Source organism: Lacerta agilis, chromosome 9 (genome assembly GCF_009819535.1).
Source record: "Lacerta agilis isolate rLacAgi1 chromosome 9, rLacAgi1.pri, whole genome shotgun sequence".
Taxonomy (NCBI): Eukaryota; Metazoa; Chordata; class Lepidosauria; order Squamata; family Lacertidae; genus Lacerta; species Lacerta agilis.
The window spans coordinates 68,899,236-68,913,614 of NC_046320.1; the positions used below are offsets into that span (position 1 = coordinate 68,899,236).

At 46.3% G+C, this 14,379-nt stretch overlaps 1 protein-coding gene across 1 annotated transcript in view; it reads right to left on the reverse strand.

Annotated features, from left to right (window-relative positions):
- Positions 1-14,379, reverse strand: part of SLC4A11 (solute carrier family 4 member 11) — a 152,009-nt gene that overhangs the window by 66,135 nt on the left and 71,495 nt on the right. Inside the window, exons 4-6 of the mRNA XM_033161020.1 lie at positions 11,060-11,103; positions 7,739-7,970; positions 5,808-5,889 (exon numbers count right to left, since the gene is read on the reverse strand). Of these exons, the coding sequence (XP_033016911.1) occupies positions 5,808-5,889; positions 7,739-7,970; positions 11,060-11,103 (358 nt within the window). The remainder of the gene's footprint in view (positions 1-5,807; positions 5,890-7,738; positions 7,971-11,059; positions 11,104-14,379) is intronic.

The window sequence follows — 14,379 nt, forward strand, 5'->3', positions numbered from 1 at the left end:
TTGTAATGTCGTCGTCAGGCGTTCATGTTTTCCTACCCAGCCAAGACTTTCAGGGCTGAATTTTTTTTAATGCTTATTCCTAGCGTGGGAATCTTCCCTTCCAAAGACTTGACATAAACATAATTAGATGTCTGAGAGATAAGAATTGTGGGTAAACAGCCGCACTGGTTGGAACATTTTAGGAGAGGTGTGTGGGTGTTTGGGGTTGCTGTTTTTCAGGCAAAATGTACCTGCTCACCTGTGATTCATAGTGCCTGGTTGAAGACAACCTCTATTAACACATGGGAAGGGTCTCATCATGCGTTTACCCAAAGAGAGACCTTGGGTCTCCATCCTCAAAGCAGAGATTTCACACATCACGTCAGAGTGTTTACCGATAACACATGTCCTGGTCTCTCTCCCCCCTCCTTCATATTCATCTTAAAAACATTCTTCTTTCTCTAATTCAATAGTGCATTGTACACATCACACTGATAATGTTCAGCGCCAAAGAAAATGCCAGATTTTGCAAAGCTCATAATGAGAAACTAATGAAGCTGAATCTTATAACATTCTTAAGACACAAATCTGCAGACGACAACTAATAAAATATCACTCTGTCTAAAAACCCAATTAATTTTTCTGTTTTGTGACCATCTTAAACCACACTGACAAAACTCTACTGCAATGCCTTCAGTAGAGAAATTGGGATAACCCAGTCAACAATTTAGATGTTTTGTTCTGCAGCAGCTACATATATCCCTACATAGGGTGTGTTGCAGTAATCCAGACTTGAAATTTAAAGCCAGCTGGATAACCCAGCTGGTTAGAGCATGGTGCTGATAATGCCAAGGTTGCAGGTTCAATTCCTGTGAGGGGAATCCTGATTCTATGATTCAAGGCCACCATGCCCAACATCAAGAGCAGCGTTTCAAAAACTTGGGTCCCCAGCTGTTGCTGGACTACAACTCCTATAATCCCCAGTCAGCACACTGGGAATCATGGGAGTTGTAGTCCAAAACATCTACAGTGGTACCTCAGTTTTTGAGTGTCTCGGAAGCCGTACGTTTTGGTTTCCGAACGCCAAAAACCTGGAATTGCTTCCGTTTCCGAACGCGCCTCAGAAGTCGAACGGCTTCTATTGCGTGTTTTTCTTTTTTCTCCATTGAATTTGCCGTCCGCCCTTTGCATCTCGGTTGTCGAACATTTCAGAAGTCTAACGGTCTTCTGGAATGGATTACGTTTGACAACTGAGGTACCACTGTACAAAGCTGGTTGGGGAATTCTGGTCTGTACAGAAGGCTGATCGCCGAAGACTTGATGCTTTTGAATTGTGGTGCTGGAGGAGACTCTTGAGAGTCCCATGGACTGCAAAAATATCAGACTTATCCATCCTTAAAGAAATCAGCCCTGAGTGCTCACTGGAAGGACAGATCCTGAAGTTGAGGCTCCAGTACTTTGGCCACCTCATGAGAAGAGAAGACTCCCTAGAAAAGACCCTGATGTTGGGAAAGATGGAGGGCACAAGGAGAAGGGGACAGCAGAGGATGAGATGGTTGGACAGTGTTCTCGAAGCTACTAACATGAGTTTGGCCAAACTGCGAGAGGCAGTGAAGGATAGGCGTGCCTGGCGTGCTCTGGTCCATGGGGTCACAAAGAGTCGGACACGACTGAACGACTGAACAACAACAACAACAAGGTGTTTGCAGTGTTCGAGTGCATTTGTTGATTGACAGAGAGTAGCCCGCTCTGTAGTTTATAAACGGCTCTGATTCTTCATTCTAAATTTTCTAGTTTATGATGGATTGTTTCACGTAATGTGAGTGCTGTCCCTTGCCCTGGGACCTCTTGCAATGAAGGGTGGGCTGTAAATTCGCTTAATAATAATTCTATCAAATAAGAACATCCATTCTGCTGCTCTTCTCCGACTCAAAACCCTGAGAATCTCAGCCCGGCCCATCTTTCCTGGAAAAGGCAAGCGAGCTCAGATTCTATTAGAAACAAATTGACCTAGACACACTCTTTGTCCTCACAATAGAGCATTCAGGGGGATCAACCAGCCAAACACCAACCAAATTATTTTTTTAATGACTTTTCTTTTTCTCCAAGGGGGAAAAAAACACCTATGTCTGCGAGAGCTTGAAAGGTCAGAGTTTTTATTAACTCGAACGTGCTTTAAAAAAGACATATATTTACAAAGCCTATGTCATTTCAACCACAAGGAAAGGATGCACAAAGCAAATTTAAAAGGTGCTCGGGGAATAATTAATTCCTCCAGCATTAAACCTTCACCAAGGACCATTGGTACAAAAGTCACAACATCACACAAACACACAAATTATACATTTACAGTTAAATGTGCCTCATTTCCTTTCCCAGTCACCAAAACGTGAACAACTTTTAGCTGCCAAAAATCAATGAATGGAAAATTAAGAATTGTGTTCCTGTGTGGGTTCTGGTTTTGTTTTGGTTTCTTGCTTAACCATCAGGAAGGGACTATTTATTTAATTTTTTTGCATTAAGGCTACCCTGGTTAAAGGAACCTCATACCCGGTTTGCAAGGAAATTCTCCCAATCAGATGGTCTTGCAAACACAAGACGCTCCCTTCTACAAAGGCCAGCCATTGGTCCACCTAGTACAGCAACATTCGGAACAGAGGTTTTCAAAGGGTTGTTTGTGAGCACTCCTCAGTTGCGGAAAAAGTCAAGACAGTTGACTGACTGACTTGACCATGGACTCAACCCCTGATCATAATAACCAAAGCTGATAAAATTAGTGCCAGATTTACAAAGAAGGTTGGCAAGGCCAATGATGTCTGCAACGGAGCGGGCACAGCTTGCTAATTATTTTCCCCAAATAACACCCCTTTTAAAGGAAAAGAAGTGGGCATTTCTTAGCCGGTTGGCTGAGGGCCCACAATTTCCATTGAACGGAACTGGTTTTGATAAAAGAAAACAAGACAAAAGTTTGGCACGTGGTCTGCCAAGACCCCTAGCAATTTTTAAAAGTTACAGGTAGGTAGCCGTGTTGGTCTGCCATAGTCAAAACAAAATAAAATAAAAAATTCCTCTAGTAGCACCTTAGAGACGAACTAAGTTTGTTCTTGGTATGAGCTTTTGTGTGCATGCACACTTCTTCAGGTATCTGAACACAAAAGCTCATACCAAGAACAAACTTATTTGGTCTCTAAGGTGCTACTGGAAGGAATTTTTTATTTTATTTTGTTTTAATTTTTAAAAGGTTTGCTTTAACTGTGAGGTTTGAGGGTTCCTGTTCTGTGCAGATGGGCAATAACTCTCCAGGGTTTCGGAAAGGATCATTTCTCAGCCTTGTCTAGAGACGTTGGGATATCGAATGCAGGTGCTCTTCTGCCAAGTTATGGCCCTTTTCCAACACACCTTATCAGGCAGAAATGTTCCAGGCTTTTGTCCCAGTTTACTCTCTTTTATAATTATACGGTGGGGTGGCACAACCTCCCCAGGTGTAAGAGGGAGAGTAAAGCCGGCAGTCGGTGGCGCCTTTTGGGACTGGTAGGTTGGAAGACAGGAACAGCCAACTAACCAGCTCCGTTGGTAGAGCAGGAGACTCTTAATCTCAGGGTCATGGGTTCGAGTCCCACGTTGGGCAAAAAGATTCCTGCACTGCAGGTGGTTGGACCAGATGACCCTCATGGTTCCTTTCATCTCCGCAGTTCATGGTTCTGTGAATTCTGAGGCTTAAGGAGAAGGAATCTGATAGCAAGTGCGACCCCCTGGATTGGATTTAAGTGAGAAGGGCAGGTTGGCGGGCAGTGTCCCATTTCTCCAAACAAACCAGCCCCCAATGGCTCAATTTCTACAGAGGGGTTATCCCAGCAGTTGGGGGGCATGGTGTTAAGTTATGGGAGATAAAGAATGGCCCAGTATACCTGAAGGAGCATCTCCACTCCCATCGTTCAGCCGGGACACCGAGGTCCAGCGCCAAGGGCCTTCTGGCGGTTCCCTCACTGCGAAAACTCAAGTTACAGGGAACCAGGCAGAGGGCCTTCTCCGGTGGTGGCGCCCACCCTGTGTAACGCCCTCCCATCAGATGTCAAGGAAATAAACAACTACCTGACTTTTAGAAGGCATCTGAAGGCAGCCCTGTTTAGGGAAGTTTTATTGTCTGAAGTTTTATTCTGTTTTTAATTACAGGTGGGTAGCCGTGTTGGTCTGCCATAGTCGAAACAAAATAGAAAATTATTTCCAGTAGCACCTTAGAGACCAACTGAGTTTGTTCTTGGTATGAGCTTTCATGTGCATGCACACTTCTTCAGAGTGCATGCACACGAAAGCTCATACCAAGAACAAACTCAGTTGGTCTCTAAGGTGCTACTGGAAAGAATTTTCTGTTTTTAATGTTCTGTTGAAAACAGCCCAGAGTGGCTGGGGAAACCCAGCCAGATGGGCGGGGTGGAAATAATAAATTATTAGTATTAGTATTAGTATTATAAAGCAAAGAGACGTTCGTGAGATTCTGTGGGGAAGGATGGGTTGAAAGTAAACTCGTTTTCTCCTGCTCTGGAGGGCAGGACTCGATCCAACGGCTTCAAGTTACAAGAAAGGAGATTCCTACTAACCACCAGGAATAATTTTCTGACAGTAAGAGCTGTTTAACTGTAGGATGGAGGGTGACGGACTCTGCTTCCTTGGAGGTTTTTAAGCAGAGGTTGGATGGTCATCTGCCATGGATGCTTTAGCTGAAATTCCTGCATTTCAGGGGGTTGGACTAGATGACACTCAGGGCCCCTTCCAACTTCCATGATTCTACGACAAGATTTCCTAGTGGAGTAGTCCTTTTCGCCACAATTCTGCTTGCAAAAACACTGGATTTGAATCGATCTGTAGGGGTGGCCTGTTCTAAACTAACCCCAACCCCCTAGACACAGGAAGCTGAATAGAATAGAATAGAATTTTATTTCCGGCCATAGGCCCATACACGTAAAAAACACATAGATAACAACTTGTGCAAGTGGGAACAACAGCCGCTAAAACACCACAGTAACAATAAAATACAATAAAATAGAATGGCATACTAAGCCTTAGCTAGCTTGTAGTGCTCCTTGGCGTCGCTTTTGGGTAAGGACAGCGACCAGGAACCTTGCCACTTTCAGGGTCGTATGAGTATCCTTATCCTGCAAGATTTGGGCGAGGTGGAATTCTGGTGGGGTGCCCTCTAGTTTCTGTATGATCGATCCCAACAAATTTGCCCGTGGCACGTTGAACAAGGGGCAAGCGAACATAATGTGCTGGAGAGACTCCAGTGTCTCCTTATCACATTCGCACATGGCGGAGGCTTGGCCCTTTGAGAATCTATGTCTCAGGACGTTGGAGGGAAAAACGTTGAACCTCGCTTTGGTGAAGGCCAGTCTATGGACAACAGTCGAAAGGGAGGAGAGGTATGATGGAACGCAGTAAGTTAAGGTGATACCGATGTTCTGGGGCAAACAAACACCTCCCCCCAGCATATAATTTCGCTGTAGATCGATGACAGGAAGCTGTTGTATACCAAGTCAGACAAGTGGCCCATTTAGTTCAGTTCTGTCTACGCTAGCCGGCAGCAGCTCTCCAGGGTATGAGGCTGGAGACATTCCTACCTAGAGAAGCCGAGGATTCAGTTTGGGGGCTTCTGTGTGCAAAAGCAGATGCTTCGAGGCTGAGCTATAGCGCTTTCCCTCGGGAAACTTGTGCGCAGGGAGGAGATAAAGAAGATGGAGCCTTGCGATAAGAGCAAAAAAATATATAGCGCCCGCAAAACAGTTTGGACAGAGATGCTCTGACAAGTTTCAACAGAAACGTACTGTACTTACATGATACAAAGCCATGATTGTTGATACTGTACCCCAGTGACTGTCGCTGTGACGCCCTGAATTGTATCTGACAAGAGGTGAACTGCGGAAAAAGGGGGGGGAGAGGAAATTAAATACATTTCGAATTATATTCAAGGACTATCATATATGGAATTACATCTTCATTCAGCCGCAAACTATTGTCTGAGCTTTTTAACAGGCCCGGTTGCTCTCAGCTGCTCAATGGTCTTGGTATAAAAAGATAAGAAGCATTTAAAAAAAAAAGAGATCTCAATGAAACACCATCCTTGAAAAACCCATTTCAGCTTTGAAGTGTGAAGTTTCACCTTCTCTCGAGTTGAAAAGGAAAGAGGAACAATGGCTAATGTGGCTTGGTAGGTTTTTCCGAGAGGGTAGGATCGGGTTATTGTCCATGCTCGTTCCATTTTGCAACTTCGTGCTTAATTGGGAAACGAAACGTTCCGGCCAAGCATGGCTTGAACCGAAGACACAAACGGTGTTATGGGAGACAAAAGCAGGGGGGAAATGCTGGAGGCTAACTTAGTGACAAATGAGTGTGTATATACCATCCCGCTACGTATCAGAGAGGTTCCATCTGCAATATATTATGTACAGGTGAAACTCGAAAAATTAGAATATCGTGGAAAGGTTCATTTCTTTCAGTAATTCAACTTAAAAGGTGAAACTAATATATGAGATAGAGCGGCAGACTCGTAATCTGGTGACCCGGGTTCGTGTCTCCGCTCCTCCACATGCAGCTGCTGGGTGACCTTGGGCTAGTCACACTTCTCTGAAGTCTCTCAGCCCCACTCACCTCACAGTGTGTTTGTTGTGGGGAAGGAAGGCAAAGGAGAATGTTAGCCGCTTTGAGACTCCTTCAGGTAGTGAAAAGCGGGATATCAAATCCAAACTCTTCTCTTCTTCTTCTTCTACTCATGACGTGCAAAGCGAGATATGTCAAGCCTTTATTTGTTGTAATTGTGATGATTATGGTGTACAGCTGATGAGAACCCCAAATTAACAATTTCAACTTTGGGGTTTTCATCAGCTGTGCGCCATAATCATCACAATTACAACAAACAAAGGCTTGACATATCTCGCTTCGCATGTCATGAGTCTATCTCATATATTAAACTCCAGTAGCTAATGAAAACAATTGCTTACAAAAATGGACTTTTCCATTATATTCTAATTTTTCGAGTTTCACCTGTATACTATCATGCACATGCGATTTTTTCAACTGTTTTCATATACGCGGTAGCTTTAAAACAACGACAACAATGACACAAAACCACAGAAAGTCACCAGGTGCTTATGCAATAATGGTAGGTACATTATTTTACAGGTAAGGAGTCATGCAGGTCATTGTTTGAAACGTACAATAACTGGTGACTGGGAGAGGCCGCCGAGACCATGTAAGACTGGTCTTGAAAGACCTGCATTGGCTCCCAGTACGTTTCCGAGCACAATTCAAAGTGTTGGTGCCGGCCTTGAAAGCCCTAAACGGCCTCGGTGTGGTATACCTGAAGGAGTGTCTCCACCCCCATCGTTCTGCCCGGACCCTGAGGTCCATCTCCGAGGGCCTTCTGCTGGTTCCCTCACTGCGAGAAGCAAAGCTACAGGGAACCAGGCAGAGGGTATTCTCGGTGGCGGCACCCGCCTTGTGGAACGCCCTCCCATCAGATGTCAAGGAAATAAACAACTATCCGACTTTTAGAAGACCTCTGAAGGCAGCCCTGTTTAGGGAACCTTTTAATATCTGAAGGACTATTGTATGTTAGTCGCTTTGAGACTCCTTTGGGTAGTGAAAAGCGGGATATCAAATCCAAACTCTTCTTCTTCTTCTTGTATTTAATATTTTTTTGGAAGCTGCCCAGAGTGGCTCAACCTCTCCAGCTCAAGCAAATAGGAAGAACTAGCAGGTATCTCACCATTCCCTTCTCTGGGGGCCCCCGAATCGGTGAATAAAGTGCTCATGATTTTTTCAAAGTTGCAGCTGGGCTCCGCGTTGTCAGAGTCCTCCGCAAAGTGTTTCAGCATCTCCCGCAGGACGTCGTCCAGGGAGGTTGCCGTCTCGTCCAGGATGATGCTGGCTCTGGCCAGGAACCCGTCGAGGTCGCGGTGAGCTCGGACTTCTTCCTCGAAATTCTTTAACTTTAGGTACTGCAACGAAAAGGTGGCGCCTTAGAAACCCTTGCGTGGCAATGTCCCTCCCCTCCCCGTGGAAATAATGACACAGAAATATCATGTAAATTTTAATGGGCGTAAAGGCCACAACTTTATTGGTTACGGATGTTGAGCGGTATTGGCTCAGGCATTGGACCCTATCAGCTATATCTGACCCCAACCCGTGTGCTGGGAGTCAGGGAAGGGTTAACCACCAGTAAGGAACCCCAGTGATGTACATCGGCTGGCACTCCCCCTGTGATCACCGTTAGGGGCGTGCCTTAGGCCCTCAGCTCCCCGGGCTTCGGACAGGGCCACGCCCCCCAGAACCCTTTACCGGAATACCCTTCAGTTGAGGGGCAGTTGATGACGCTTCCTCCCCTCCTCACTTCATATGGAAATTTCCCAATGCCTAACCGCCAAACCAAGAGTTGTGACGATTGCAACGAGGTAGGTGACAAAAACCCTTTGGCTAGTCCAAGTGGGGAAAAGTCCTACCAGGCCCCCCAGCCAACCAAGGCGACCAACCGAAGTCCATAGCAAGGTCGAAGCTAAATCTAAAAAGGGGTGGGCGGGCGGGTGAACCTACGCGGCTGGGAAGCGGGACAAAGAGGGCGAGTTTCCCGCCCGTCTCTATCTTAAAGGGACTAAGACATGCCCCCAAGCCGACCGGATTGGTCGGCCTGCGGGAGGCGTGGGGGGGGGAATTTTGCCAATCGCGCAGGGGCTGAGCTCACCCCCTACTCGCGTGGTCGGGTCGTGACGCCCGCAAATCCACCTCCGTTCAATGCGGAAGTGGTTTTTCCCAAAGGTCTGCCCGCAGGGTAACAAGCAGAAGCTCAGGAAAAAATGTGGTTTCCTTATCCAAGGTAAGAGAGACTTTCTGCTAGTTTATCAGGCAAGAGCTTTTCCCTTCTTGCCTAATGCCCTAGCAGCCTTCCCCAGACCATGGCAAAAGCAGCTGGGAAAGAGAGAAGAGGATATTCTTTTTAAAAAATAATTTTATAACTTGCATATCCTTGCTTCTTGCCAATGATTTATGCCAGGGGTGGCCAACTCCCAAGAGACTGCGATCTACTCACAGAGTTTAAAACTGGCAGTGATCTACCCTCTTTTGGGGGATTCAAGTCAAGGTAGTTGAGCCCTGTTTTTTTGGGGTTCAGGTCGAAGTTGTTGAGCTTCTTTTCGAGAGGAGGAAAGCCACGTTTTGGGGGGGTGCAGGGCAAAAATGTTGAGCTTTTTTAGGGGAGCCAAAGTTGTTGAGCTTCTTTGGGGGGGAGCCGGTGATCTACCAGTGATCTACCACAGACCTCCAGTGATCTACCGGTAGATCACGATCTACCTGTTGGACGTGCCTGATTTATGCAAATATCACTTTGAAACAGTCAGGTGCATGCTAGTTTCATTCAAGGAATATGCAGCCAGGCTGTGGTCTTGAGCATCTCAACCCAGATAGGAGGAAGTGGATTTGTATTTTTATTTTAAACGAGACTCAAGAGCTTCTGCGCAAGTCACTCTCCTTCGGCCTCAGTTCACCAACTTCTTAATGTGAGCGGACAAAGTTCCGTCTCCCAGCAGAGGCGCAAGGCGACAAAGAGGGCAGACTCCGAAAAGCAACCTGGTCTCCCCCTTCCATTCTGGATGCCCACTACCTAGGATGGAGCAGGAATCCCCCGCCAGCGCTGCCGACAGTTTGCCCGGCCAGCTTCCCGCCTCGGGCACAAAGAGCAACACCTTCTGGGTTTCGGAGGTGCCTTCCTCTCCGCCCAGCAAGCAGATAAGCGCCTTATGGGATTTCGTGCGTTCCTTGCGCATAAGCTGCCGCAGCCGCCGAGTGCGGAAGGAAGAGCCTGGGATAGGTTAACAGGCAGGAATATACATCAAAGGCATCGCCCCCTTCGAGGGAGTGGGCTGCAGCGGAAGAATGTCGGCAGAAAAAGATTAAAGCTTTAGGAAGCCTGCTTTAATTTGCCAGGCTGTGGAGCTGGCACCGGCATTTGTGAAACAGGAAATCTAACTTTCCTTTGCGGTAATTATGCAGTCATCGCCGCACCGTTCGTTGGCAGGGGGCAAATGTTACTATAGCTATACCAAGTCGTAAATAAATACTGGCATAAACCTGCCTAAGCCAGCCAGGATGGGGCACGGGGGGGGGGCCTCTGGTGGGGGCAATCGAGTTATAATTCACATGTCAGGAAGCGTGGTTGTGCTGGAAGCGGAAGAGGGTGCTTTGTTCTGGCACAGACCATTGGGCTCCTCCACCTCAATGTTGCCTACCTAAAGAAATGGGGAGCCTGTGGTCTTCAGGATGCCGTGAGACTACAACTCCCATCATTCCTGCTCACTGGGCATGCTGGCTGTGGCTGATGGGAGCTGAAGCCTTTCCAAGCTGGAACTGAGAACCTTCTGCACAAATATGCTCTCCGGAAAGGCAGAGGCAGTGAATGTTTTTGAGCTCAGGGGCCACATTTGTTTCTGGGCAACTTCTCAGAGGCCGCATGCCAGCGGTGGGTGGGGCCAGAGGGGAAAGTGGGTGGAGCAAATGCCACCTTTGTGCAGTAGGCTATTTTCTGCACACCCACGCACACCCCCTCTCTTATCTTTCTCAGGTGCGTTGCCAGAGTTCAAAGGCATATTCCAGGCGGGCAGAAACTCTCAAGAAAGATGCAAAGCAAACCTGGGGAGGGGAGAATCTTGATGGCAAGGGGGGAAAGGCAACTGGAAGAGCCCACAATTGACCCCTGGGTCTGGGGGCCTCTTGTAAGGCAGGAATACCTTGTCAGGCAGGTGACATATAAATAATAAAATTGTATTATTATTATTATTATTATTATTACTATTATTATTATTACCATCACCAGCATCATCAACAGGAGAAGTACTGCACTAAGGAGAGTGAAAATCATTATTATTTCAGAAGAACATCAAACTTTAGGGATTTTTAGAGACAGCAAGAAACACACATTTCTTCTACTCTACGGAAAAGGGAATGGCTGGACAAAGGCTAAGCAACTTTCTGCACTGAGAGTGTGTTAAAGGCAAGCTATTCTTAAAAGACAACAATAAATAAACACAATTGTACCTACTTTTCTTGATGTGTGTAATAAAACGCACCCAGCACCTTCGCTTTCTGCTGGAAAAGAAAAGGAAAAAGTTGCAATTGCAGGTTCGCAACACACCTAGGGAAAAACCCCAGCTTTGTGACCCATGTTTTCGTATTTAAATGTTCATCCCATTTCATCTCAGAAAGGCCAGTTATTGGGCCAGACTACTCGTTATGGCGTTTGAGAGCTCTTGGTGCAATTTTCTTTCTGTGGAAGCAGCTTCCGTTTGGGTTGAGCTATGGGGCAGGAGGCTCTAACATTTTCCCCACTGCGCTGCGCCCCCAAATCTGGTTTACTCCAACCCGCTGCTAACCAGGAATATGAAACCTTGCATCCCATGGTTAATAACAGCTTGGTGGAGAGCTGATCAGGACCTCCACCACCACTGGGTTGGAGCACACCTGGAATACTGTGACCAGTTCTGGGCACCACAATTTGAGGAGGATATTGACAAGCTGGAACGTGTGCAGAGGAGGGCGACCGAGATGACCAAGGGGCTAGAAACCAAGCCGAATGATCACAGGAGCTGGGGATGTTTAGCCCGGAAAAGAGGAGACTGAAAACCATCTTCAAACATATCCTGGAAGATGGAACAAGCTTGTTTTTCTCTTGCTCTGGAGGGCAGAACTCGAACCAGTGGCTTCGCGTTACAAGAAAGGAGATCCCGACTAAACATCAGGAAGAACTTTCTGACCGTAACAGCAGTTTGACCGTGGAACGGACTCCCTCGGCAGGTGGTGGATTCTCCTTCCTCGGAGGTTTTTAAGCAGAGGTTGGGTGGCCAATTGTTCTGGATGCTTTCGTTGAGATTCCTGTATTGCAGGACCCTCAGCAGCGGCGGAGTTATGGGTGTGCAGGAGGGTGGACCATAAAGAAGGCTGATCGCCGAAGAATTGATGCTTTTGAATTATGGTGCTGGAGGAGACTCTTGAGAGTCCCATGGACTGCAAGAAGATCAAACCTATCCATTCTTAAAGAAATCAGCCCTGAGTGCTCACTAGAAGGACAGATCCTGAAGTTGAGGCTCCAGTACTTTGGACACCTCATGAGAAGAGAAGACTCCCTAGAAAAGACCCTGATGTTGGAAAAGATGGAGGGCACAAGGAGAAGGGGACGGCAGAGGAGGAGATGGTTGGACAGTGTTCTTAAAGCTACTAAAATGAGTTTGGCCAAACTGCGAGAGGCAGTGAAGGATAGGCGTGCCTGGCGTGCTCTGGTCCATGGGGTCACGAAGAGTCGGAAATGACTGAACGACTCAACAACAACAACAACAACAACAACAACAACAACCCGTTTAAAATGTGGCTCTTTTGGGGGGTCTCTCTGTGTTATTGGGTTATTGTTTTTATTTTGATTTTCTGTATTATGATCTTTTCTGTGAACCACCCTGAGATCTCTGGGTATAGGGCGGTATATAAATTCCTATTATTATTATTATTATTATTATTATTATTATTATTATTATTATTATTATTAATACCCCGCCCATCTGGCTGGATTTCCCCGCCACTCTGGGCGGCTTCCAACAAAAATCAAAATACATTAAAATATCACACATTAAAAGCTTCCCTAAACAACAACACTCCACCTGCGAAGGTTTTGGGGCAGACACAATGATTTGTTTCCAATCAGGACATGCCTCTTACTCGCTGCTGAAATCCTTCAACTCCTTATAGCACAAGTTTCAGGGTTTCAATCCCCACCCATTCCTGACTATATATACTTTTGCACTATAGGCTCTGCATGATGCAGTAACTCTATGAGGAAGCATTGCAGAACTACTAATATAGCAGATTGCAGGGAGCTGGGCTGGATGACCCTTGGAGACCTCTTCCAACTCTACGTTTCTATGATCTATGAAGACGGACAGGAATTCACAGCTTCCCCGTGTGAAGTGGTAATAATACGTTTTGCCCCCGTTTTAAGAACGATAGCATGCCAGCCATTCCGGCTCAATACAGATGCCCCTGACCGACCTCATGCGTTTCTTATTGTTTCATAAATACAGTTTCTTAAAAAACCCCACCAGCCTCTCGTGACGTGCATTAAATTCCTAGGGATTGCAACCGGCTATTCATCAGCCTTGCAGCAAAAATGCCTGCCACTTGCCGAAGAAATATTGAATCAAATATGCTGACAGGAGCAGAACTGCTAACCACATTCTTGTCTCGTCTTCCTTCAGAAAAGAACATACATTCCCCAATCCCTATTGTCTTTATAAAAAAAAACTGATGCGGAGAAATCCAATAAAAATATGCAAATAATTAGATGCAATGCAAGAGGAATCTAGCATGGCTTTGCTGACGAATCAGAATCTGCCTTCCCAAAACCTGAGTGGCAGAATGCCCACGCCATTAGTGTAATTATATGCTGACTTGGGCATGAAATTTATGAAGGACTTGGGCGGTGGTGGGGGGTACAAATGCCTTTGCGACCCAAGTTTCAGATGGTTAAAAAGACTTGCTTCTTTAATTCATCAATGGGCAAGCTGGGAGGAGAAGATTTAAAATTAGGGTGAGATGAATGGGGAACATTGGAAAGATGCCTTATGCAGAGTCAGGTGGTCAGACTTCTTGCCTATGCCATAAGAATGGAGGAAGAGTCCTGCTGTGGCCGCCAAAACCACATAACACCAGTCCTGAAAGACCTGCAGTGGCTCCCAGTACGTTTCCAAGCACAATTCAAAGTGTCGGTGCTGACCTTTAAAGCCCTAAACGGCATCATCCCAGTATACCTGAAGGAGCATCTCCACCCCCATCGTTCTGCCCGGTCACTGAGGTCCAGTGCTGAGGGCCTTCTGGCGGTTCCCTCACTGCGAGAAGTCAAGATACAGGGAAGCAGGCAGAGAGCCTTCTCGGTAGTGGCGCCCGCCCTGTGGAACGCCCTCCCACCAGATGTCAAAGAAAAACAACTACCAGACTTTTAGAAGACATCTGAAGGCAGCCCTGTTTAGGGAAGTTTTTAATGTTTTATGTTTTATTCTGTTTTAGTATTCTGTTGGGAGCCACCCAGAGTTGCTGGGGAAACCCAGCCAGATGTGTGGGGAATGAATGAATGAATAAATTATTATTATTATTATTATTGTTGTTGTTATTGTTATTGTTATTGTCATCCTCCGGCCAATGGCCCATCTAGTCCAGCATCCTGTTCTCACAGTGGCCAACCAGATGCCTCATCAGGAAACCCCAAAAGCAGAATCTGTGCACAAAGAAGAAGAGGAGTTTGGATTTGATATCCCGCTTTATCAGTACCCGAAGGAGTCTCAAAGCGGCTAACCTTCTCCTTTCCCTTCCTCCCCCACA